Below are 27,705 nucleotides of genomic sequence, written 5' to 3' on the forward strand. Positions count from 1 at the left end.
TTCAAATTTCGATTCGTCTGACCACAGAACAGTTTTCCCCTTTGCCACAGTCCATTTTAAATGAGCCTTGGCCTAGAGAAAACGCTTGCGCTTCTGGATCATGTTTAGATATGGCTTCTTTTTTGGCCTATAGGGTTTTAACCGGCAACGGCGAATGGCACGGTGGATTGTGTTCACCGACAATGTTTTCTGGAAGTATTCCTGAGCCCATGTTGTGATTTCCATTACAGTTGCATTCCTGTATGTGATGCAGTTCCGTCTAAAGGCCCGAAGATCATGGGCATCCAGTATGGTTTTCTGGCCTTGACCCTTACGCACAGAGATTGTTCAAGATTCTCTGAATCTTTGGATGATATTTTGCACTGTAGAAACTCCTTTCTGATATTGCTCCACTATTTTTCACTATTTTTTAGCATTGGGGGAATTGGTGATCCTCTGCCCATCTTGACTTCTGAGAGGCTCTTTTTATACGCAATCATGTTGCCAATTGACCTAATAGGTTGCAAATTGGTCCTCCAGCTGTTCCTTATATGTACATTTAACTTTCCGGGCTCTTATTGCTACCTGTCCCAATTTTTTGGGAACGTGTAGCTCTCATGAAATCCAAAATGAGCCAATATTTGGCATGACATTTCAAAATGTCTCATTTTCAACATTTGATATGTTATCTATATTATATTGTGAATAAAATATAAGTTTATGAGATTTGTAAATTAGTCCATTCCTTTTTTACTCACAATTTGTACAGTGTCCCAACTTTTTTGGAATCGGGTTTGTGTATGTATATATATATATATATATATATATATATACACACACACACACTATATTACCAAAAGTATTGGGACACCTGCCTTTACACACACATGAACATTGATGGCATCCAAATCCATAGGGTTCAATATTGAGTTGGCCCACCCTTTGCAGCTATAACAGCTTCAATTCTTCTGGGAAGGCTGTCAATAAGGTTTAGGAGTGTGTCTATTGAAATGTTTGACCATTCCTTCAGAAACGCTTTTGTGAGGTCAGGCACTGAGGTGGACAAAAAGGCAGTCTCTGCTCTAATTCATCCCAAAGGTGTTCTATTGGTTTGAGGTCAGCACTCTGTGCAGGCCAGTCAAGTTCCTCCACCCCAAACTCGCTCGGTGCTTTGTGCACTGGTCCAAATCATTTGGTGGAGGGGGGATTATGGTGTGGGATTGTTTTTCAGGGGTTGGGCTTGGCCCCTTAGTTCCAGTGAAGGGAACTCTTAAGGCGTCAGCATACCAAGACATGTTTTACAATTTCATGCTCCCAAGTTTGTGGGAACAGTTTGGGGATGGCCCCTTCCTGTTCCAACATGACTGCGCACAAGTGCACAGCCAAGGTCCATGAAGACATGGAGTGCTGACTTCAACCCGATAGAACACCTTTGGGATGGATTGGAGCAGAGACTGCGAGCCAGGCCAACTTGTCCACATCAATGCCTGACTTCATAAATGCACTTCTGGAAGAATGGTAATACATTCCCATAGACACACTCCTAAACCTTGTGGACAGCCTTCCCAGAAGAGCTGAAGCTGTTATAGCTGCAAAGGGTGGACCAACTGAATATTGAACTCAGTGGACTAAGACTGGGATGCCATTAAAGTTCATGTGCGTGTAAAGGCAGGTGTCCCAATACTTTTGGTAATATAGTGTATATACAGGTGCATCTCATAAAATTAGAATATCATAAAAAATGTAATTTATTTCAGTAATTCAAATCAAAAAGTGAAACTCATATATTTTATATAGATGTGTTCCATACAGAGTAATATATTTGAAGCGTTTCTTTCTTTTAATTTTGATGATTATGGCTTACAGCTAGTGAAAATCCCAAATTCAATATCTCAGAAAATTAGAATTTCACATACGACCAATAAAAAAAGGATTTTTAATACAGAATGGTTGGTGTGCTGAAAAGTATGGCCATGTACAGTATAGTTTGCACTATACCAATACTTGGTCGGGACTCCTTTTACTGAATAACTGCATCAATGCGGTGTGATATGGATGTGATCAGCCTGCGGCAATGCTGAGGTGTTAAGGAAGTCCACCTTGCTTTGATAGCGGCCTTCAGCTCGTCTGCATTGTTGAGTCTGGTGTCTCTCATCTTCCTCTTGACAATACCCCACAGATTCTCTATGGGGGTTTGGTTTAGGCGAGTTTGCTGGCCAATTAAGCACAGTGATACCATGATCATGAAACCAGGTATTGGTATTTTTGGCAGTGTGGGCAGGTGCCAAGTCCTGCTGGAAAATGAAATCAGCATCTCCATAAAGCTGGTCAGCAGAGGGAAGCATGAAGTGCTCTAGAATTTCCTGGTAGAGGGCTGTACTGACTTTGGACTTGATAAAACACAGTGGACCAACACCAGCAAATAACTTGGATCCCAAATCATCACTGACTGTGGAAACTTCACACTGGACCTAACACAACTTGGATTCTTTGACTCTCCACTTTTCCTCCAGACTCTGGGACCTTGCTTTCCAAATGAAATGCAAAATATTTCAACTCGCCTGACCTAAACCAACATCTAATCTGTGGGGTATTGTCAAGAGGAAGATGAGAGACACCAGATCCAACAATGCAGATGAGCTGAAGGCTGCTATCAAAGCAACCTGGGCTTCCATAAAACCTCAGCAGTGCCACGGGCTGATCGCCTCCATGCCACATTGATGCAGTAATTAATGCAAAAGGAGCCCCAACGAAGTATTGAGTGCATACTGTAAATGGACATACCTTTTAGTAAGCCAACATCCTTTTTCTTATTAGTCCTATGTAATATTCAAATTTTCTGAGATACCTAATTTTGGTTTTTCCCTACCTGTATGCCATGTTTATTGCTCACACGTGAATAAATCAGAGCAGTGATGTTTCAATCATCCCTGCCCTTTCTCAAGTTGCATAGCTTCAATAGAGCATAGTGGAACAGCTCTGACCCTACTGAACTGAAGGTCCTCAGATGATAGTGAATTTATTTTTTTTGTCCAGTGTGCACATTTGTTGAATAGTAGATGAACTCCATATAGTGGAATGCACGTGGTGTTTGCATGTGTTTGCTTACTCAGCAAATAACATAAGGGATTACCCAACACCTTTCCAACTTGGTGGATCAACTTTCCAATGATTCATATACTGTACATGCATATTCCACATTATTCATTTATGTTGTACACTATTCATTATTGTCGTACAGCAGCATATATATCATATCGTTTTAGATCCTATTACAAGTCGTGCAATGCATTTAAGGGCCTTTATACACTTGTAATGCATTTTCATACAGCAAAATGCATAAACTGTCTTGCCTGAAAATAGATAAGTAGAAATCCCCTCCTTTTCTATGTTTAGTTTATATCATTGTGCTGTAAATGGAATTTGTTGGGGTCCATTCACACTTACATGTGTGACAGTGTGAATCCAGCTTTAAAATTTTACTGTAGTCAGAGAAACAAACTCGTTTCTGGTAACTGTAGTCAGAGAAACAAAATAGTTTTTGGTAAAATACAAAAAAAAACACAAAAAATTTGCATGCATGTGATTGGTCTGTGTAAGGAAAACTACAGGGAACACTACTGGGAACCTACTAGGAGAACATACAAAATCCATCCGTACAGCACCTTGGCAAGACATGAACTCTGGCTCATAAATGATAGATATATGGATGGTTATAGCCAATACTTTGGGAAGTTAGTACAAAATATCTGCACTAGTTTACTAAATGTAGGTGGAATTGCATGAAAAACCTATATATGTGTGTGTCAGTAAACTAGACTTTATTAAGTGTACAGTGTGACTGTATTCTTCCGTGTGTTTGTGCAATCAGGGTCTCTCTGTGTGGTAGGGTGATATTGCACTCACATACAACATACACATGTGTCATTATAATAAATCTACTGTTCTTCTGTTGTGTGTAGTAGGACAAAAAGAAATATTTGTGGTAAACTCCTAATAAAAGTAACATGGCCATTGCCATCTTACGTAATTCTAAAAAAAACATATACTTGACTGAGATGACAACTGAATTCAACACTTTTGAAGTTGCTAACGCATCACAAGTATGTAGACCAGGAAAGTAATATAATAGTCAGAGGTCCTTTGTCATGTATAGTCAGAGTTCCTTATCGGTATCATTTTTCAGGTCATTTGCTCAATAGTAATAAAGCAAGAAGGGACATACATGATAACCAGGCACTAGTGTTCTAAAGCAGACTTTATCAATGGCAGCCTTCATATCTTGCTTATCACAGGTCCCCTTTAACAGCATTTAATCGTACCAAAAAAGATAGTACCCAGTGGCTAACATGACGGAAAGATAAACCATAGTGTAGGACTAGCTATTTATACACTGTTGACTTGGATCAGGTTCTAATTGTTATGTTGCTGGGGCACTTGGCTATAGATTGAATAGGTCATACATTAGTTACACATTAGATTAAGGTTGGAAGGGGAAACATCTGTGTGTCAAACACAAATGTTTGGAGCTGACAGATATATGCACAAATCAAAATTCCTATTTTTACAATTGCAGCAGAGATTGCAGCTTGGTGGCAGGGAAAATATGTTGCGTCGCTGTAATGCCTTTATAACAATGGGTGGAAATGTCTCCCTTGGCAGATAAATAGCAATGAACTTTAAAATGAAAACAACACTCACGCCTTTGTTTACTATAAAAAGCGTTACGACCCAGGAAAAAGCATGTGAATGATAAAAATGGAGGACATGGCACTGGACTGGGTGATAAGGCTTTCCTAAAATGCACAGAGACACTGTTTACCAGACTAGAGCAGAACAAAACAAACCCGGCTTTGCTCAACTAGCATTTCCCTGTTTAAACCAGATGACTAGCACTTTGATTTTGTCGGCTCATGAGGCTGAAGCGTTGATCAGAATAACAACTTTATGTCTAAAAACATTCATCAGATTCATGATAAGTCATGGCTTTTTTCCTCAAAAAACATATTATATATAACCAAGTCAATTTCATCTTTATACTTTCATTTACTGGCATCCTTTACTGAAATACATAATAACTTGTAGCTGGTTTCTGTGTGCAATACCATTTTCCACATTAAACATGCTAGCACCGGGAACCTGCAGACCAACGAAGAACCGGCTCAGGTGAACACAGCACTGGATCCTTGGACAGGTAAGTGTAATTTTATTAAAAGTCAGCAGCTACAGTGGGGATCGAAAGTTTGGGCACCCCAGGTAAAAATTTGTATTAATATGCATAAAAAAGCCATATTATAAGAATGTCTAATCTGTAATTTGATGCCTTTTGGAGATTTTTCCATCTTTCCTTGGCTTCTTTATGTACATTAATACAAATTTTTACCTGGGGTGCCCAAACTTTTGATCCCCACTGTACAGTATTTATAGCTGCTTTTTTAATTACCCCTTTAAATATACCCAACCTGAAAAAATGACAGTAGCAATTGTTTGAGCCACCATTAATCTCTCAAAAATGTGTCACTTTCTAAAGTTAAAAGGATAAGTTCACCTTTTAGAAAAAAAATAAAAAAATAAATGCCCTTTTTTTGCAGGTAAAAAAAAATGTGTATTATTGTTTTTCTTCTGGAACATTGCTCCAGCGATCAGAAGATTGCTGGTGCCATGCAGGTCTCCTTCAGATATGTCAGTATATCTGTGTACCCGTACAATCCGTACAGGCAGGCAGATACACTGACAGGAACAAATCAATGAACCACCATGGTGCTCCACAGCGCTATGATAGTTCATTGAGAGCTACAAGCTGACAACACAGAGCTGTGTAAATGAATGACGCAACCGCGTGGGCGGAGTCCCACATGGCCGAGCTGATTTTAAAAATTGACAGCTAGTAAAGAGAACTTCTCCCCATACTGCTGTCACAGGGAGAGGGGGCAGCGGCTGCAGCATTGGGAACATGTACATGTTCCATCCTAAAAATGGGTAGAACATGTAACTTCTTCCCAAAGGTGAACTTATCCCTTAAGTATATATTTTATTGATTAGATATATGTAAATACTAAATCTTCCCTGTGGTCTTTTTAAACTGTTATAAGACTAAAATGTTACTGGTCAATGATTACATTTTTATTTACATGTATTCTCTCCCTGTCAGAGCAGAAGGCTCAGGTTTGTAAGGCTGTCCTCATGCCAGAGCTTAGTGCTGACACCCAAAAGGCTGTCACGGAAAAGGTGCTGTTAGGATTAAAACCTTTAGTTTTCTTTGTCAGTTTTCCCTCGTTTAGCATCCCAGGGAATGTAATATTTATCTGCCCTGAGCTCAGGCAGTGGAGCGTCCTAATGCCTTGTACACACTATCAGATAATCGTACAAAAAAAAAAAATCACTTTCGAATTGATGAATTGATTGCACAATAATCTGATTGTTAGTACACAGCTTTCGACAGCCGATCATGACATTTCGTCCAACAAAATCCAAAGGGGCAAACACGAAAACTTTTATTTTATGATAGCCTAGCGAATGACAATCGTTTAATCAGCACATTATGCCTTCGCTAAAAATCGATAGACAAAGACCACGTATGATCAGAAACACAAAAATAACCTGGAAAAAGCCTGGCTGCCATTGTTTTTGTTTTGCACTATCCGATACGTAGCTACACAACCGGGAAGCTTTTCCAGAATCGTACGTTTGTACGCATTGTTGAATTCGATACTAATATCATGCAACAAAATGCAAACGATAAGTCGTCCGATTATCTGATTGTGTGTACGAGGCAATAAGGACCTTACAGTCTGACATTTCTACCCAAAGAGAACACAAGTAAACTCCTGAACCTAAAATATGGGATTAGTAAAACACTATTAGTGTACAGATTGCAACACAGTACTTCCCTTGTGATCATGAGCATAGTCAAAAAAATCATAGTCATTTTAGACACAAGCAGTTCTGGTAAGACAAAAATAGAATGTCTAAAGGCCCGTACACACACGCAGATCGTCGTCATACAAACGTCGGCGGACGAAAGATCTGCCGATTGTATGCGTGTTAGTATGGTGCCTCATACAGATGTCTGCACACAATCTGCGGACAAGAGTCTTTCTTGCAAACATGAAAATTTTTGTCTGCAGACACCAGAACGGACGATTGTTTGCCTGTCAGTACAGAAATCAGCCGACAGACCGCAGATTTGCAAGTATGCTCAGAAAATAAAAAACACAGGGAAAGTTAACCATTACATGACATCACTTCTGCAGTCAGCTGAAGTCTGCGGACAAAATTCTTGTGCTGTCCTTGTACTGTCTTTGCACTTTTCAACAGACACCGACATCCCGGGGAGAAAAGACGAACATTTGTATGACGACGATCTGCGTGTGTGTATGGGGCTTTAGTCAGTTAAGTTACACTGTATGATAAGCTTCTGCTCAGAGGGCATAACTATGAATCATGGGGTCCTATAACAAAATATGATGGCCCCCCCCTGGCTAAGTTACTCTGAAGCAGCTTACAGTGTCATTGTGACAATATGTGTAATTAATCTTAACATAAAGTATGCCTAAAGGCTTGTTCACACCAGGTGCACTGAACATTGTTGATCAGCTTTGATCAACACAGGCTTAGTGCAAGAGCACATAGAAGTCCTGTTCACACCATACAGGTGCGTTGGTGTGCTCTGCTTAAAAAGGCAACATGTCTGCAATTTTATGCAGCACACCTAACAATAAACTACAATGCACTTCAGCGCTACATAACGTTGAACACAGGGGCAAATGAAGCAAAAAAACAAAAATGCTGCAATGCCAACATTGTTAGAACACTATTGGGGACCAGAGCTGGGGAAAAAAACTATAATTGTAACAGTAATAATAATAACCATAATGTCAGCTGTCCTATAAGGTTTTAGCGGAGGAGAATTTCCTGACTATATTTAATGCAATAGGCAAACAGGGTTAAGTTCAGTCTGTAACAAAAGTGCAAAGGGCAATGAATTTATACTTCTAAGACAGCTATGCAAAGGCCTATTACTGCACAGAAGGAATCTGTGACTACCAGCCATCCAAAGGTCTGATCTCAACCTCTCTATACTGGAAAAGTAACAGTTTAGTTTTTCTTAACAGCCTCCTTAATTGGGGTCCGCTCTTACCCCACACCCCATAGCAGCCGTGTAGGCTGCTATGGCTATAGTTGCTTTTGCTGCAACTGCTGCAACTTCATTTTCAAAATTCTACATTTTTTGAGATGCTGTTTTTTTTTTTTTTTTTTTTCAGTGGTCCTCCTTTATCACTTTGGTCTAGACAACTTTCAGTTGTTTCTATAAAGAATTTTTTTTTTTTTTTTTTTTAGGGCAAACTTTAGGTTTTTGACATCTGTGCATACCATGCATCAACTGCCATTGTGCAGCAACTGGACAACAAATGGAAGTAGTATAGTATGTGTAGTCTCTTATCAACTTCAGCATTTAATTAGCAGTACAAACAGCAACATGTATAAATTTGTGGCATCCATACAAAATATGTAATGTTTAAAGAAAATTTGTGAGGTTAGAAACATGGGAGCCACCACTGGTAACTATTATTTGAAGGTGCTCCCTCCAAAGTGATATTGCGATCCTGGTTCACCTAGTAAACCAATGACATGGATCAATTCAGACTTTTTGGGTTTTTCCTAGGTAGTGAGCCCACCATCAAGAGGGTGGCTCCAGAACCCTCAAAGCCCCACTTTAAAACTTAGAACTGGCAGCATACAATAAATCGAATCTAAGCTTCAGAAAGTTTAGCACAAATGTAAATTAAATCAACATATTAAAGAGACTTGATTTGCACTGTCTTTAGAACACAGGTATAAATGTTGAAGCAGAAATGTGGATCCTGGTTTAAGCCATAGCATCAATCTCTAAAGCAGCGTTTCTCTACCTTTTTTTAGTCAAGGCAACCTTTTAAACTCTGCACAATCTTGAGGCATCCCATTCCAAAAATTAAGAAACTACAAGTTTTACATATTACATCAACATCAACAAATCTGAAGTTTTCCCTGGTAAAAATAGGCTGTTCTAAAGAACCTTATGGTAAATCACCCAAATCCAGGACAATGCTCTTAGATACTACTAAAACAATAATTAGAGTCTTACCTGATGACAACAGGCTACCGCTGCTTCCACTGATGATTTTCCCTTTGCTTCCCATATTGGCAAGTTTCGAAGTTTTTAAAGTTCCTGTCTCTGTTAAGTCTATGGCGATCTCACTCAGGCTCCTGGCAGCATGTATTTTAGACTGTTGGTTGAGAAAGTAGAGACAAATGATTAGCTATAGTTTTTGAACAAATAATAAAGGCAAAATATTTAGCATTGGGGCCCTGTTTGCATGGGTTTTATTTTTTTTCCATGTGTTAGTGCGAGTTTCTTCCCACAATCCCAAAATATGCTGATATAATAATTGGCTGCAACCCAGGATGTATGTCTAGACATCAGTTTTTTGATTGCAGGTGGATCTGTCTGATTTGAGAAAAATCGCCCAATTTTGGAATCCAGACTCAGTAGGATAGCTGTAACCCTATAGTGCACAGTATCAGTTTTTGGACCTGCCCCAACCCCAACTTTTGCTGCCCCCAATTATAAATAAATGATCTTACAAACAGACATGGAGCTTGATGACTATCTGCCATTTCTTACACTGTAGCACAAGGACCAGTTAATCTCCATCAAAACCTAGTACTTTACCTAACATCTAAAAAAAGTCCTTAACCACTGTTCAATTTGTAACCTCAACAATTAACCAAACAGTACTGAGATTCTTCACTATTCTGGAGATATGGGCCCACTTTCAGTGATATTTTAAACTTCTCTGCAAAAAAAAAAAAAAAAAAAAAAAAACAACGGAAGGGCCTTAAGCACCCAAAGGCACTCATTATCATCCCCAAAGTGGTAGGGAAATGTCAGAATTGGCCCATGGGTGTTGCTCCGAATGTTAAGTGTTTATTGCTTGCTATTATGGAGCCTTTTATGACCTCTTTAAAGTTGACCTATTACCATCAGTTTTACATGAATAATAGGGTACATTGTCAATGTTGCTCTATGACATTATATTTGTTTGTCTGCGTGTCTGCCATGCTGCTCTGAGGTTTAGCATACTTACATCCTAGGGATAGATGTATGGTCTCTGCCTATCAGGTGTAGTTCTATGACATCAATTTGACTGCAGATAGTTCCCTTATCTGACCTTATCGGTCAGATGAAGGGATCACCAGCAAAACAGAGCTGGCTTATCGAATGAGCAAATATGGCTGTCTACATTTACATATATACAAACAATGCATAAAAACAAGGTTTGCATATCATAAAATATTCAGATGACTATAGTTTCTCTTTAAGGCATGGTTATATAAAGCATTGTACACAATATAGACTATTAGCTCCTTTAAGAACAGTGACTGTTATAAATCTCATTTTTTTGCAGTGCTGTGTAGCTAGAGAGCTATACAAATAAATGCAATTTATACAGAAAACAGGCAGATGTTGGTGGAATTTGTTTCAGCAGCTCAGGACATGCCTTGCTGTTTTAATTCAAAGGAAAAAAAAAAGGAACTGTTTAATTAGTTGCCTTGATGACATCAGAACAGTCAGTAGGAGAAATATGTGGGCATGGACAGCGTAAAGGAAAAAAAAAATCTACTCAGCATTTACTATACTGAAGAAAATGAAGATATATAGTTTGGGTTCATGAACTGACATGCTGAGCGAAGCATGGGGAAGTTCAGTAACTATGAGAATGTAGCCTTGCGACACCAATGTCACGGATGGTACGCCCACACGCTATCAGTTTGATTGATAGCACAAAGATGGATCCGTCACATATTTCTAGTGCCTCTTCAAAGTAATGCCTGTAAGCAGCATTGAAAACTTTGATGAAGCTTCTGGTCAGAGGCCTGTCTTCAAAGTACGGACCAGCTATATATGAAAGATATCAATCAATGAGACATTCAAACTTATTGGAATCCACAGCTGGGCTTGTTGCAAATAGGCCAAAAGGAAACTACACTCTAATAAAAACATAGAAGAGTGATGGCAGAAAAAAGACCAAGTGGTCCATCAAGTCCCCCCCATATTTATTTAGTTTTTTAAACTTTTTTGTATGAGCATAGATCTGTTTTTGTCCCAAGCATGTTTGTATCCTCTTACTGTTGACTGCCTCACTACCTCTGCTGCTATTGTAAACAGAAACTGAAATCATTCTATATAAGGTCAGTTATGATTTATCAATGGTCACATTTCAAATGACTACCAAAGGGCCTTGCTATATAACGGATGAAATAGTATTTAGAAAGCTCAGTGTTTTAGGCCCCTTTCACAGCGGGGTGGAATCTGCTTTGCTCAGCAGGGGATCTGTCCACTGATCCCTTGCTGAGCAAAGCAGAGAGGGCAGATGACAGGTCCATGTCCGCTCAGTTTATGCAGAGTGGAGACAGACAGAGCCCGCTCCGCTCTATGAGCTGCTGGGTGTAAACGGACTTTGCCTGTCCGTTTACACTTGACTGCCCTCCAATCCGATTCGCCTAGACAGCAGGGAACAGGTCCCTTTCCCCCTCCCCTTGTGTTTAAGCAGGCCGGATCGGATTGGAGATAGAAGGGTGTAAACAGACACAAATTAGTTTACACCCCCTGGTACATAGGGGTACATGGACCATCCGATAAGGTTTGCCTGAAAAACAGACATGATCAGACTGCCCGTGGGAAAGGGACCTAATACACGACTTTTGATTTCAATAAAAAAGTAACATTTGGATGTCTTTATTTTGCAACCTAGAAAGGATTCAACATTTATCCTCAGTTTGTGTAAGGATTTTAGGACAAGCAGTGTTGACAAAACATATATTTTTAAGAGGAACTCTAACCATTGTAACAAAAAAAAGTAGTCAAAAGCCTGCTTAAACTAATTATTAAGGTCAGAAGTGAATGGAAAGGTGAGGCCACTTATTTGACATTCTCAGAAGCTAAAGTGTCATTTGATGTACGCAGCAGCTTGACATAACTGAGATTTTTGGTTCAAATGTCAGTTATAGCTCTTGGTAATTCTATTTGTCTATGAGAGTATACATGGAGTGTTCATACTGGTGGTATGCATTGATAGCATTGTTTGAATACTAACATATTGTGTATGATCTCAGGTGCATCGTAATTATTCATCAAATTTACAAAAGCATTGCTGTCAAATTGTGGTTTTTGGAACTATAGGGTTGATTTACTAAAGGAAAACAGACTGTTCACTTTGCAAGAGAATTTACCTTAGCTTAAGGCATGTGGTAGAAATTCACTTTGAAAAGAATTCCCAATCACAAGCAAGGAAAATTAAAACAGTATTTTTGGTTGCACATGATTGGATGATGGAATTCAGCAGAGCTTCACCTCCTTTACCAAACTAAAGAAAATTATCTTGCAAAGTAAAAAGCCTTTTTGTCTAGTAAATAAACCCCCTATGCGTTGGGTTTATACAGAAACATGCATACAGACATGTATGGTAAAGTAGGTAATCTGATAAAAGGAAGAAAAATCAATGAAGATCTCCTTGCTGTAGGATATGATAGGAAAAAAGTCATAAAATGGACTCTCACTAACTGATAAAAAAAAATGGGAACTTCTATCTCTCAGTTGTCATGTTTGACCTTGTGATCTTTTTATTATTGTCTAAAGGATTTAATGACTCCTAGAATGTATCTACAGGAAAAGTAATCAGCCAGAATATAAACCATTTCATGAATGCCTTACCTTGCTTTGTTTTCTATCCAGATAGAATTGGTGTTGGCTAATGGCCATAGCCCAGATGGACTTTATGAGAGCGGGGCACGCGTACCACGTGTGCACAGCGATCCCTCCATGACCAAATGTCCTCCTGGTAACAGATGCCCTATATGGAGAGAAATGAGCTGTGATTTCCTCTGGACACATAACACACAGACACGAGGGCAGGAAGTATAAATCAGTTTACAACTGTGCTGAGCAGAAATGGCTTACATCCTGCCTATGGCCAGAGCAGGCGGATAACTTAATTGGTCACTGGTTAACCCAAATTTGTTAATATGAAACTGGGTGGATCCCCATCACGCTGTAGTGATCAGAGAACACAGATGTACATCAGATATTGCTCTGCTTTTATAATAATTGTGAAGAACACTGATTGTAGGTAAAGGTAAAGTGTAATATCCACAGCAACCAGCTTACTACAGCCCAGGGTAGAGAATCACACATCTTCTATGGCTTACTGAACTTTACACATTGCAACCAGCTTACTACAGCCCAGGGTAGGAAATATACATCTGCTATGGCTTACTGAACTTTACCCATCACAACCAACTTACTACGGCCCAGGGTAGTGAAATATACATCTGCTATGGCTTACTGAACATTACCCATTGTAACCAACTTACCACAGCCCAGAGTAGTGAAATAGACATCCGCTTTGGCTTCCTGAACTTTACCCATTGCAACCAACTTACTACAGCTCAGGGTAGTAAAATATACATCCGCTTTGGCTTCCTAAACTTTACCCAACACAACCAACTTACTACAGCTCAGGGCAGTGAAATATACACCTGCTATGGCTTGCTGAACATTACCCATTATAACCAACTTACTACAGCTCAGGGTTCCGCTATGGCTTACTGAATTTTATCCATTGCAACTAACTTACCACAGCCCAGGGTAGTGAAATATACATCCACTTTGGCTTCCTGAACTTTACCCAACACAACCAACTTACTACAGCCCGGGGTAGTGAAATATACAGTAAAACCTTGGATTGCGAGCATAATTTGTTCCGGAAACATGCTTGTAATCCAAAGCACTCTTATATCAAAGCAAATTTTCCCATAAGAAATAATGGAAACTCAGATGATCCGTTCCACAACCAATTATTCATAAGTCTTTCAGTTTATAGTCTATATACAAAGATTATAGCAATGTGATAGGTTGTGTCATCATAAAATGTCCATCCACAAATGGCGCCTCCACTAGGGGATTAGAAGCAAAATCCAGCAGGAGCTACAGAGTATAAAAGAGAAGAGAGGCGCCTCTAAGTGTAGCAGTATGGGGACATTTAATGAAGGTACAACATTTAGCAACTCATATGGTTGATGATTAAAGAGGCACATCTAAGTATGCAGGCATCTGGGGTAAAGCTGTCCACATAGACCATCTTCTGAACCACTGGCTCTCACCGATGTCAGTCTGCAATTGTGATTGGGAAGACTACCCTGCAGTAGAGTGATCTGAAAGCGAGACTTTGAATCGCTCGTGGAGCACAGCGTGGAAGGGTGTGATGAAGATGGCAGTGCAGAGGATGGTCTATGTGGACAGCTTTACTCCGGATGCCTGCATACTTAGATGTGCCTGTTTTAATCATCAACCATGTAAGCTGCTAAATATTGAATCTTCATTAAATGTAACCATATTGCTACACTTAGAGGTGCCTCTCTTCTCTTTTATACCCAGTTGTGACATGACGCTACTTGTATATCAAGACATCGCTTGTATATCAAGTCAAAATTTATTTAAAAAATTTGCTTGTCTTGCAAAGCGCTCTCAAACCAAGTTACTCTCAAACCAAGGTTTTACTGTACATCTGCTATGGCTTGTTGAACTTTACCCATTACAACCAACTGACTACAGCCCAGGGTAGTGAAATATACATCTGCTTTGGCTTCCTGAACTTTACCCATTGCAACCAACTAACTACAGCCCAGGGTACTGAAATATACATCCGCTATGGCTTACTGGATTTTACCTATTGCAACCAAGTTACTACAGCTCAGGGTAGTGAAATATACACCTGCTATGGCTTACTGAACTTTACCCATTGCAACCAATTTACTACAGCCCAGGGTAGTGATATATACATCCACTATGGCTTACTGAATGTTACCCATTGCAACCAATGTACCACAGCCCAGGGTAGTGAAATATACATCCACTTTGGCTTCCTGAACTTTACCCAACACAACCAACTTACTACAGCATGTGGTAGTTAAATATACATCTGCTATGGCTTGCTGAACTTTACACATTACTGTATAACCAACTTTCTACAGCCCAGGGTTCCGCTATGGCTTACTGAACTTTACCCATTGCAACCAACTGATTACAGCCCAGGGTAGTGAAATATACATCTGCTATGGCTTACTGAACTTTACCCATTGCAACCAACTTACTACAGCCCAGGGTACTGAAATATACATCCGCTATGGCTTACTGGATTTTACCTATTGCAACCAAGTTACTACAGCACAGGGTAGTAAAATATACATCTGCTATGGCTTACTGAACTTTACACATCGCCCCCTACTCTGTAAAATAATCACTGCTGCAGTAAACGCCTGGAAGGCTTTTATTGTTTACACACTCATATCATTCTTCACATGGTTTGCTCATTGTGATAATATTGGGTGTCAGAACACATGATCAGTGTTGTGTCTATCAGCTGCCCTTGTGTTCAGTTACATCTTGTGCTTGCTAGCCTCCTGCAGTAAATATACACTATAAAATCAGGTCAGCCTCTGATAGATCATACTGGGATTTGTAGTTCCACAACAACTGGAAGGCCAAGGGTTGTCCATACCTAATCTGCATTAAATCTCCAGATAAGTGTGTTGTATCACGAAAAACTCATTCAGGAAGGTCTTTGAACAGCACGTGAACTCTATACATATATATGGAACACATTCCTATGATAGGTATGTGCGGGTAATTAGGCAATTACATTATAAGTGTTCTAGTCAAACAGGAAACCTCATTAGCCATATAACTGACATACCACGGAAGCCATCATACCATTAGGTATCCTCATTTTAAATATGGAACCTGTTATCTTAGAAGGCATGGAGATGTGACAAAAGTTTGCCCCTTTAGCTGGGAAAGGGAAGAGATTCATGAAGACACGGGCCTAGGGGTGAAATGAATCCAGGTGCAGGGCTTGTTTGGAAAAAAAATAAAGCATTTCCGAAACTGAACACCACACAGTCCTTCCAGTCTTTGAATTTGAGGGACTTGACGTGACTTGGGGATTACCAAAATTGCCGGCAGAAGTCAGCAGAACAGGTTTCTGCAACTTGTAGACATTGTCAGATCAAGTTTTCTTAGTATCCTTTGTACAGTGATAACAAGGAGAGCCCATGTTTAGCCCCACCTAACGTTAACAGTGAGACACCTTTACAGCTCCTCCTTTACTATATTCACACTCAGACAATGCTTTAGTCATTTACATTAAACTGTCAAGCATTTTAAATCTCTGGCAAGAAAAGGGCTAGAGACTGCATAGCTTCTGTATTGTGTGCCCTTATGGAAAACAAAGTAACACATACAACCCTACAATCTAGTCTGAAAAAACAACTTTATAAATACATAACACAATACAGTGTTTGCCAATGTTCTCTGAGATTTACTAATCTCTATTCATTGCAATCAATGAGCAAGGCTATAGTAGGACTGTTTTATGAAAGGTGGAACCCAGATTAGGGCTAATTTAGAACAACATCTATAAATATATGTGCGTTGTTGTGCTGCATTAGGCAGTAGGGTTGTCATTCATCAACATGCGTTTTCCCTTTGTGCACTGATGCATTTTGATGTGGATAGGCTTAAAGTATACCTAAAGGTAAAACTTTTCTTTTCGTTTTGGATAGAGTAAAGATGGATTAGAGTCCCTTTCATTTTATTTTTGTTATGTGTATCCCTGTTAGGGAGATTCACCCTCTCTATTTGTCCTGTTTACCATTATCATTGAGAGTGAAAGTAAAAGAAAATCCCAAAATTGTGGGTTGTTCCCAGAAAAGTAATAGAGGGGAAATTTTGTTCTGGTAACCTGGGGGTCCCCAAGAGATTTCCTTAATTTGCAGGGATTTTTTTCTCACTTCCTGTTTTGGCTATGTGAAAGGAAGCAAAGGGAAATCTCCCCAATGGGACACAGATGGCAAAAATAAACCTTACAGGGGGTTATATTACTCCTTTACTCTATCCAAAACTAAAAAAAAGTTTTGCCTATAGCTCTACTTTAAAGTATACCTAAACTCAAAAACAAAAATGTAATATTTTACAGCTCATTCGTCCTTAGATGGGGTGGCTACATTAGTTTACCTATTTTAGGTTATTTCTCTGTATTTTAACTTGGTGATTGTGCCAGAAACACAATTCCAGTCCTAGGATGACAACACTCACTGAACTGTGCCTATGGAGGAACAGCTTTGTCAACCTAGAACAAGAAGTGTGCTAGGACTATAGAACTCCTTCTCCTTTTCTTCTCATCCACATACCATGGAGGTGGGAGATGCTCTGTAGTTCACATCCATAAGCTGAGCAGGGCTAATAATATTAAGAATACACAGGGCAACACTGCATTTTTGGCAGGATCAACAGTTAATTATATGCACTTATCACACAGATAGAACAATGGCATAAATGCTTTCAAGGCCTAAAGGAAGCAAATTTGCGCAGTTTAATATTAGGGTTTACATTCAACTTTAACAGCCATTGACCAAGGCTTGGTAATACTTGTTGCCAATGCATCAAAACATAAGTTATATAGATTTCTATGGGCGCTAAATGTAGATGAAAATGGATAGGACGTATTTTTCAAAAACGCACAAGGTGCTGAGATGAGGACAGCAATCTTTTTTATTATGGGAAAGTTGGAAATAAGTATTTTAGCGCGTTGCAAGGTGTGCGTTATAATGCAACAGTGTAAATGGCCCCTAAACTTTCATTCTCTATCTGCACAGCAGAAGGATACAAGAAATCTGGTATGTGCAGGAAACTGCTTTTTCTTTCCTTCTTTGCTTCATTTTTCACGATACAAGAAGCACTGTCATGTTTCATGCCCCTAAGGCTGGCCATACATGTTCAATTCTCTGGCTGGCTATACATGTTCAATTCTCTGGCTGGCCATACATGTTTAATTCTCTGGCTGGCCATACATGTTCAATTCTCTGGCTGGCCATACCTGTTCAATTCTCTGGCTGGCCATACATGTTTAATTCTCTGGCTGGCCATACATGTTCAATTCTCTGGCTGGCCATACATGTTCAATTCTCTGGCTGGCCATACATGTTTAATTCTCTGGCTGGCCATACATGTTCAATTCTCTGGCTGGCCATACATGTTCAATTCTCTGGCTGGCCATACATGTTCAATTCTCTGGCTGGCCATACATGTTCAATTCTCTGGCTGGCCATACATGTTTAATTCTCTGGCTGGCCATACATGTTCAATTCTCTGGCTGGCCATACATGTTCAATTCTCTGGCTGGCCATACATGTTCAAAACTCTGGCTGGCCATACATGTTCAATTCTCTGGCTGGCCATACATGTTCAATTCTCTGGCTGGCCATACATGTTCAATTCTCTGGCTGGCCATACATGTTTAATTCTCTGGCTGGCCATACATGTTCAATTCTCTGGCTGGCCATACATGTTCAATTCTCTTGTACAATTTTCTGTTAGATTTACCAAAAACCACATAATATGAGGTCAAAACTAAACAACACTTTCAATTGTATCCAATGAGTCAGGCCTTTGTACTACATAGTTGAAGGTAAATTTAAAGAAAATTGTACAGACAATTGTATAATGTATGGCCAGCCTAAGTCTACATGCAGACACAGCACACTATATTATATGCTGGAAATTCTATAACACAGGTCGGTGATTTGCAGCAGACCCATATCACACAAGTAGAATTTAGTTATTACGCGATTCGCTTTATAAGAACAATGGTTGCTATAGGTTACTGCATTCCCTTCCTTCTTCTCAGGCTGATAATTGCTTCCCAATAAACCAGAGTGACTCTTGTGCTATAAAAATCTGACTTGTCAACAGTTGGCGCTGATAGGGTGGTGGTGGGGTAAGCCCTACCAAATATGAATGAACTTTTACTGGAGGTGTGTGCGAGGGCAGGGGTCATACCGCTGTGCTGATTGAGTCCAAAGGATAAGGGTGATCCCTCGCCCTCTGCTCACGCCACTTTGTTTGCCATTCTTAACTATATCAGGGAAAATCTTTTTTTGCTGCAAGCACATGAGAATCTCCCACCCCAATTCTAAGAATCATACAGCATTAGGTGTCAAACAAAATCACATCTTTCAAAAATCGACCATAACGGAGGGACCATAGATAGCACTTACCTGCGAGGATCATGAACTTCCACGGAAAACTTCTTTTCTCTAAAATAAAGATTTTCCAGCTGTCTCCACTGAAAGATCTAGACAAGAGCATAGCAGGAGTTAGCTTCCATCTCCAGCACCACAATCAATGTTATAACAACCATCCCAACAGATCCTTCAACATTCCTCTACACAATCTCAGTGTGCCTCACTTTTCTGGGAAGGAAAGTACAAGCCTGTGTTATCTGCACTGGCCGCCTCTTGCTTTATTTGCAGATCACAAATTATTTTTTTCCTGTAAGACTCCAGCAAGTCAGAGAAAAGAAAGCCTCTGAGCAGCAGCAGCAAGCAGTAGCTATGTGTAAATGCGGCTTCCTCCTTTCAGTGTGGTGGAATGGCCAGGAATTCATATTCCCCTGCCTCCTATTGGAACAGCCACTTCCTGCCCACTAATGTGTAATAGTCCCTGACAAGCACTATAGCTTCGAAAAAAGCAGGAGAGGGCGGGGGCCGAGGGCTGACCTTAATTCAAGGCAAGGCAACATGAGATAACAATGTGAGCCTGTGAAAGCCCCTCTAAATACTCAGACTTTCTACCAAAGGCAGTCCCTGAAAAGCAGGCAGATTCACTTTACTTCATAGAAATTTGGATGAGCGTAAATTAACACGACCTGTATGTAAATCTCAATTTATTTCTCTTTGCTCCGTTTAGTCTGTTCACCACTTCTGGACCGGAAGCTTTTACCCCCTTAATCACCAGGCCATTTTTTTGCGATTCGGCACTGCGTTAATTTAACGTTCAACTGCGCGCTCGTGCGACGCTGTACCCAAATAAAATTGATGTCCTTTTTTTCCCACAAATAGCGCTTTTTTTTGGTGGTATTTGATGACCTCTATTTTTATTTTTTGCGCTATAAACAAAAAACAGCGAAAATTCTAAAAAAAAAAAAAACCCATGCTTGAGGTCATTGTAGCCGTATTAGTGCATTTGCGACAGAGACAATTAACCACTTAAGCCCCGGAAGATTTTACCCCCTTCCTGACCAGGGGGTTTTTTGCAATTTTTTTACTGCGTGACTTTAACGGGCAATTGCGCAGTCGTGCGACGCTGTACCTAAACGAATTTGACGTCCTTTTTTTCCCACAAACAGAGCTTTCTTTTGGTGGTATTTGATCACCTGTGCGATTTTTTGATCATGCGCTATAAACAAAAAAAGAGCGTCAATTTTGCAAAAATAACTATATTTTTCAAATTTTTTTATGTGAAATTCCCCCCCAAAAAAATGTAAAAATCAAAATTTTTTAAAATTTTTCGGCCAATTTGTTTTATGCTACATATGTTTGGTAAAAAAAATCGCAAAAAGCGTATTTTGTTTGGTTTGCGCAAAAGTTATCGCATTTACTAACAAAGGGAAAGATTTTTGTCATTTTTGATGTTTTTTTTTTTAACGAGTAATGGCGGCGATCTGCGATTTTTTTTGCGGGACTGCGACATTGCGGCGGACAGATCGGACCCTTGACTAACATTGTTGACACTTTTGGGGGTACCAGTGACATTACTACAGTAATCAGTGCTATACATATGCACTGTTACTGTAAAAATAACACTGGCAGGGAAGGGGTTAACTGTATTGGAGAGGGAGGGGTTAAGTGTGTCCTAGGGGCGTGTTTCTAACTGTGATGGGACATGGCTACTACTGTAAAAACAGAGATCAACGGTCCTACATAGAAGAACCGTCTGATCTCCATTTTTACACAGGGGAGAATGACAGGCGGCTTGTTTACATTAGCCGCCTGCCTTTCTCCCCTCCCGCCGAACGATCACGAGTGACCGGCGGACATCGGGTACACCGGTCACACGCACTGACTTGTCAGTGAACGAGACGGGGCGGGCGCGCGCCTTAGCGGGCGCGCGCTCGCCCGCCTTAGCGGGCGCGCGCTCGCCCGCTATTGGCTCACAAGCCGGTGACAGGCTAGTGACGTACCGGTACGTCACTTTGCCTGGCCGGGGCTGACCGCCGCAGTATATATACTTGCGGCGGTCGGGAAGTGGTTAAGTACTGTCCGTGATACTTTTTTTATATTTGCACTAACATAAAAATTGAAAAAAAATTTCAATCCTGAAAAAAAAAAATTCCTGAAAAATCCTGAAAAATTTTATGTTAGTGCAAATAAAAAAAGTATCACGGACAGTACTCAATTGTCTCTAAAAAAAAAAAAAAACCCAATATTTTTCACATTATGCTATATAACATTCCCAATAAAAAAAATGTAACAATAAGATTTTTTCATCATTTTAGGCCAATTTGTACTCTTCTACATATTTTTGGTAAAAAAAAACCCAATACGTTTATTTTGACTTGTTTGCCCAAAGGTTATCGTGTCTACAAACTAGGGAAAAGATTTATGTCATTTTTATTTTTTTTTATTTTTTAAATTTTTTTCTAGCAATGGCGGCGATCTGCAACTTTTAGCAGGACTGCGACATTGCGGTGGACAGATCGGACCACCTAACTGACATTTTTTATGCTTTTTGGGGCGACCAGTGACATTACTACAGTAATCAGTGCTAAAAAAAAAAGCACTGTTACTGTAATAATGACACTGGCAGGAAAGGGATCAACCCAGAGGTGATCAAAGGGTTAAGTTTGAGCCTAGGCGGTGTTTTCTAACTGTATGGGGGTAACTTGTGGAAATCAACACAAAGACCTGTGATCCTAAATAGGAGGAACACATGCTCTCTGTGTTCATTCCAGAGAAAACAACGGTCTGCTGTGTTTTCGGTTTGGAGCGATCGCGGGTGCCTGGCGGCAATCGCGTCCATGGGTCCCATGGATTGGCTTCCCCACTTCCTAATGAGGGCAGGTGCGTGCCTCTGGAGGTGCGCGCGTGCCCCAGGAGTGCTTCTGCAAACTGACGTACCCATACATCAGTTCGTGCAGCCGAGCCAGCCTGCCGCAGCATATCTGCGGCGGGTGGTCGGCAAGTGGTTAAAGCATAGTTAAACTTTTAGAAAAAAAAAATACTAATAGTGCAGCTTACCAATTCTTAGATGCATTGGCTGCATTCGTTTCCTGTTTTTAGTTTGTTTTCCCTTTATTTTCACCTGGTGTTCTATCCAGTAAAGGGCTCTTTCACACAGGCATTGAAAATAGGTGTTTGGGTCACATTTTTTACTGCTTTCTGGCTGCCTATCTTTGCCACTCAAAACTGTTAATTAAAGTGTTACTAAACCCAGGACCCTGCATTCACTATATCTGGTCTCCCACAGTACACAGAACATGGAAATGCAATCATTTTAGTAAATATAGACTGCTAAATACCTTTTCTCATCAGCAGTATATAGCAGTCCTGTGACTTCTATCTGTGTCTGGCTGAGCCCTCATTAAAGCTTGTAGAAGGAGTTTTCATTGTCCTCTGACTGTCCTATGAGGCTGCATGACTCCTGACCCTGTGTCTGGACAGTGCTGATTGGCCCTGTGCCAATCACATGTACCCTCCCAATAAAAAAAAAAAAAACCTCTCTAGCAATATATATAGCATGTGACTCCATGGCTCTGTTCTATCAGCAGATGAATTGGGGACAGTAAAAGAAGGGGAGGATCAGAGAAGACAGGATCAAACAATTTTTTACACAATGCAGAGGAATAACCCCTTAGGTCCCACAGTAAGTATAACAAGCATGCTTTACTGCATATACACACTGATTTTGCTGTTGTGCATTTAGTAACACTTTAAGAGAGCGAATGGAGGTGTGCGCATTGCAGCATTAGTATTGCGTCATGACAAGGCAAAAATAAAACTGCCTGCAGAATTTTACAACCACTTCAATTTACTTCTATTAAAATGTGTCGCAAACGCACTGCAAACATGCCTATGGCATTTACAGCACTAAAAGGTAGATGTTTTTCCAGCTAGAAATCTGTTGAACTCATAACATCCTGTACTATCTTCCTCTAGACCAGTGATGGCGAACCTTGGCACCCCAGATGTTTTGGATCTACATTTCCCATGATGCTCATGCACTCTGCAGTGCAGTTGAGCTTCATGGGAAATGTAGTTCCAAAACATCTGGGATGCCAAGGTTCGCCATCACTGGTCTAGACTGTTATCAATTAGCATTGTTCCCTGCCCTCTCCATGAACTACAAAACACCTCCCTCTGTTAAGGAGCAGAGAGGGAAGTGTTATGTGCTTAGCTGAGAAAGCCCCTCCTCCCTCCCTGAAGACTTCTGAGATCTATGACATTATTTGCCTAGGCATGAAACCAGGAAGTAACAAAAGAAATGTAAAAAAAAAAAAGTTTAAAACAAGTAAATATAATATACTTTCTATCTATTTACTGATATTAGTAGCATAAGCATTCAAAATAGTCAATGCTGATTGAAAGAGTGAAGTTCCGCTCTAGGTATGACATTTATTTTAGTTTGCACAGTCCTGATATGCATCTCATGAAAGACAGATTGCCATTGCTTATGGCAGCCCTCCATGGTCCCTTTTCTGAAGGGATAATCCCTTGGATTAAAAAACTCTGTCCTGCCAAATTATGCTCTGTCCCATCCTTAGCCCCATTCACACTTAACACTTAACCTAAAAAAGTGAAGTTCCCCCCCTCTATTATTAGTGGAAGTTTATTATTATTTTTTCCTTGGAGCGGTACCTATCCCTGACAGGTGCCCTCTCCACTTCCACTTGGACCGCCAGGGATATCTGAGCAGAAGTTTGCTCCCCCCTTACATGCAACCTCCTAGGACAAGTCACAAGAGGTTGCAGGTCCACTGAGAAAGTGCAGTCACAGCCAGCTTCTCATACTCAAGATGTTGGCACCAGGGGCCCGAAGAATGGGAAAGGACCAGTCAGGGTGAGGACAAAGCTGGATCCCTGGACTGGTAAGAGCATGTTCATTAAAGATGTTGGCACCAGGGGCCCGAAGAATGGCAAAGGACCAGTCAGGGTGAGGACAGAGCTGGATCCCTGGACTGGTAAGAGCATGTTCATTAAAGATGTTGGCACCAGGGGCCCGAAGAATGGCAAAGGACCAGTCAGGGTGAGGACAGAGCTGGATCCCTGGACTGGTAAGAGCATGTTCATTAAAGATGTTGGCAGCAGGGGCCTGAAGAATGGCAAAGGACCAGTCAGGGTGAGGACAGAGCTGGATCCCTGGACTGGTAAGAGCATGTTCATTAAAGATGTTGGCAGCAGGGGCCTGAAGAATGGCAAAGGACCAGTCAGGGTGAGGACAGAGCTGGATCCCTGGACTGGTAAGAGCATGTTCATTAAAGATGTTGGCAGCAGGGGCCTGAAGAATGGCAAAGGACCAGTCAGGGTGAGGACAGAGCTGGATCCCTGGACTGGTAAGAGCATGTTCATTAAAAGGCAGCAGTTACAGTATTTGTAGCTGCTGAATTATTTTTTTTTTTCCATAGCTCTTTCATTTTTTTGTTTGTTCATTTTTACACATTTTCCTTTCTTTTTATGAGTGAAGTGTCGTACTGGAGCTTTTTTGGGACAGGGTCACGCATTTCTGGCCCCATATGATTTTCTTATAACAACACCTGAAAAAGCCAATGAGGTTTTGGGGGGCAAAAACTCCCAATTCTGCTTCAAAAGTAGCTCAGGTACCTTTTGGGGCATCAGACATTGAGTTACATGAATGATCAAATGTGAACACGGAAAATTTAAAAACATGGGATTTGGCTTGTGTGTTTTGGAGCTTTGAGCTTCAGGCTACAAATGCATAGGTGTGAAAGGGAGCTAAAAAGTAGGTAATGTATTATATATTTATGCTGAATAATATTCAGTACATTTTTTATGTTGTCTATAGAAGAAATGTTACTTTTTTTTTTTTTTTCAATACTGTTTGTCTTCTGGCTACAATATATGCACACTAGCTATAGCAGGAGATACAACTGTGTTTTATTTATTTATTTATTTATTTTAATTAAAATATTACTTTGTCAGAAGTTACTTTGTCAAAGTGTAACAATACAATGTATATAAACAATACAAGTCACAACAATCAGTTACACTTGTGATTGGGTTGTATGTTTCTTTACAAAACAGAAAAACACTAACAGATGACCTAAACTAAGGGATGTCTGAAAGACCAAGTAAATCATGTTACAAAGCTCTGCAATGGGCAATTTTGTAGTGCGGTAGTTTTACATTGCAGTGAGAATGACACTGTAAATGACAAACATTGTATCAAATGTGACCTCACAGACTGATTAGTGTTATCAGTTATAAATATTCTTTAAGCACAATGGGGGCTCATTCACACTTGTGCCAAAACAGACGCATTAACGTGTTGACACAATGTATGACAACGCACCTGCTCTACATTCAATCTGTTGCAGGGCTAATCATTGATAATGTCACCCCAATGCCTTTTATGGCAGAGCACAGGACACCAAAATGAAAATAACGTCTTACTGCGCTGTTTTTTGGAAAAAAAAAAAAGGGTCATACACATTATTTCAGCCATTGTGGTGCATTGGTAACCCATTCATAAAGAAGGGGCTGTCTTAATGCAAAGCATGTTAATACCTTATTATTCACGTTAATGAACCTCAATCGGTCATTTTAGTGTAAAATCACTACTGTGCTAATTCAGATTTGGTCATTCGTCTGGGTATATCTATTAAACACCAGGGTACCTGAACGTTTTCTAGATCTTTAAATGTATAACCAGATTTACTATTTTAACAAAAAAAAATATATATATATATATATATATATATATATATATATATATATATATATATATATATATATATATATATGTACATACACAGTAGTATATCTATGCACACACACACACATATATATATATATATATATATATACACAGTATCTCACAAAAGTGAATACACCCCTCACATTTTGGTAAATATTTTATTCTATCTTTTCATGTGACAACACTGAAGAAATGACACTTTGCTACAATGTAAAGTAGTGAGTGTACAGCTTGTAGAACAGTTTAAATTTGCTGTCCCCTCAAAATAACTCAGCACACAGCCACTAATGTCTAAACCACTGGCAACAAAAGTGAGTACACCCCTAAGTGAAAATGTCCAAATTGGGCCCAATTAGACATTTTCCCTCCCTGATGCCATATGACTTGTTAGTGTTACAGGATCTCAGGTGTGAATGGGGAGCAGGTGTGTTAAATTTGGTGTTATCGCTCTCACTCTCTCATTCTGTTCACTGGAAGTTCAACATGGCACTTCATGGCAAATAACTCTCTGAGGATCTGAAAAAAGAACTGTTGCTCTACATAAAGATAGCCTAGGCTATATGAAGATTGCCAAGACCCTGAAACTGGGCTGCAGCACGGTGGCCAAGACCATACAGCGGTTTAACAGGACAGGTTCCACTCAGAACAGGCCTCGCCATGGTTGACCAAAGTAGTTGGGTGAATGTGCTCAGCGTCATATCCATATCCATGAGTGCTGCCAGCATTGCTGCAGAGGTTGAAGGGGTGGGGGGCAGCCTGTCAGTGCTCAGACCATACGCTGCACACTGCATCAAATTGGTCTGCATTGCTGTCGTCCCAGAGAGAAGCTTCTTCTAAAGATGAAGAAAGTCCGCAAACAGTTTGCTGAAGACAAGCAGACTAAGGACATGGATTACTGGAACCACATCCTATCTTCTGATGAGACCAAGATAAACTTATTTGGTTCAGATGGTATCAAACGTGTGTGGCGGAAACCAGGTGAGGAGTACAAAAACAAGTGTGTCTTGCCTACAGTCAAGCATGGTGGTGGGAGTGTCATGGTCCTGGGGCTGCATGAGTGCTGCCGGCACTGGGGAGCTACAGTTCATTGAGGGAACCATGAATGCCAACATGTACTGTGAGATACTGAAGCAGAACATGATCCCCTCCCTTTGGAGACTGGGCCGCAGGGCAGTATTCCAACATGATAAAGATCCCAAACTCACCTCCAAGATGACCACTGCCTTTGCTAAAGAAGCTAAGGGGAAAAAGTGATGGACTGGCCAAGCATGTCTCCAGACCTAAACCCTATTGAGCATATGTGGGGAGTCCTCAAACGGAAGGTGGAGGAGCGCAAAGTCTCCAACATCCACCAGCTTCGTGATATCGTCATGGAGGAGTAGAAGAGAACTCCAGTGGCAACCTGTGAAGCTCTGGTAAACTCCATGCCCAACAGGGTTAAGGCAGTGCTGGAAAATAATGGTGGCCACACAAAATATTGACACTTTGGGCCCTATTTAGACATTTTCACTTAGGGGTGTACTCACTTTTGTTGCCAGCAGTTTAGACATTAATGGCTGTATGTTGAGTTATTTTGAGGGGACAGCAAATTTACACTGTTATACAATCTGTACACTCACTACTTTACATTGTAGCAAAGTGTCATTTCTTCAGTGTTGTCACATGAAAAGATATAATAAAATATTTACAAAAATGTGAGGGGTGTACTTGCTTTTGTGAGATACTGTGTGTATATATATATATATATATATATATATATATAAAGATATACAGTATATATATGTATTTTTTTATGTAATTCCTAAAGCTGATCACACCACGGACTCCTCCACGTTTATTTTGTAAACATAATGTAAT

At 40.2% G+C, this 27,705-nt stretch overlaps 1 protein-coding gene across 7 annotated transcripts in view; it reads right to left on the reverse strand.

The window, feature by feature from the left end:
- Positions 1–27,705, reverse strand: part of FRMD4A (FERM domain containing 4A) — a 580,110-nt gene that overhangs the window by 45,587 nt on the left and 506,818 nt on the right. For all 7 annotated transcript variants that reach the window (XM_082254218.1, XM_082254217.1, XM_082254215.1 and 4 more), the window contains exons 12-14: positions 19,135–19,211; positions 12,734–12,872; positions 9,104–9,245 (exon numbers count right to left, since the gene is read on the reverse strand). In XM_082254218.1, the coding sequence (XP_082110344.1) occupies positions 9,104–9,245; positions 12,734–12,872; positions 19,135–19,211 (358 nt within the window). The remainder of the gene's footprint in view (positions 1–9,103; positions 9,246–12,733; positions 12,873–19,134; positions 19,212–27,705) is intronic.

This window comes from Pelophylax lessonae, assembly GCF_965119305.1.
Source record: "Pelophylax lessonae genome assembly, chromosome: 4".
Taxonomy (NCBI): Eukaryota; Metazoa; Chordata; class Amphibia; order Anura; family Ranidae; genus Pelophylax; species Pelophylax lessonae.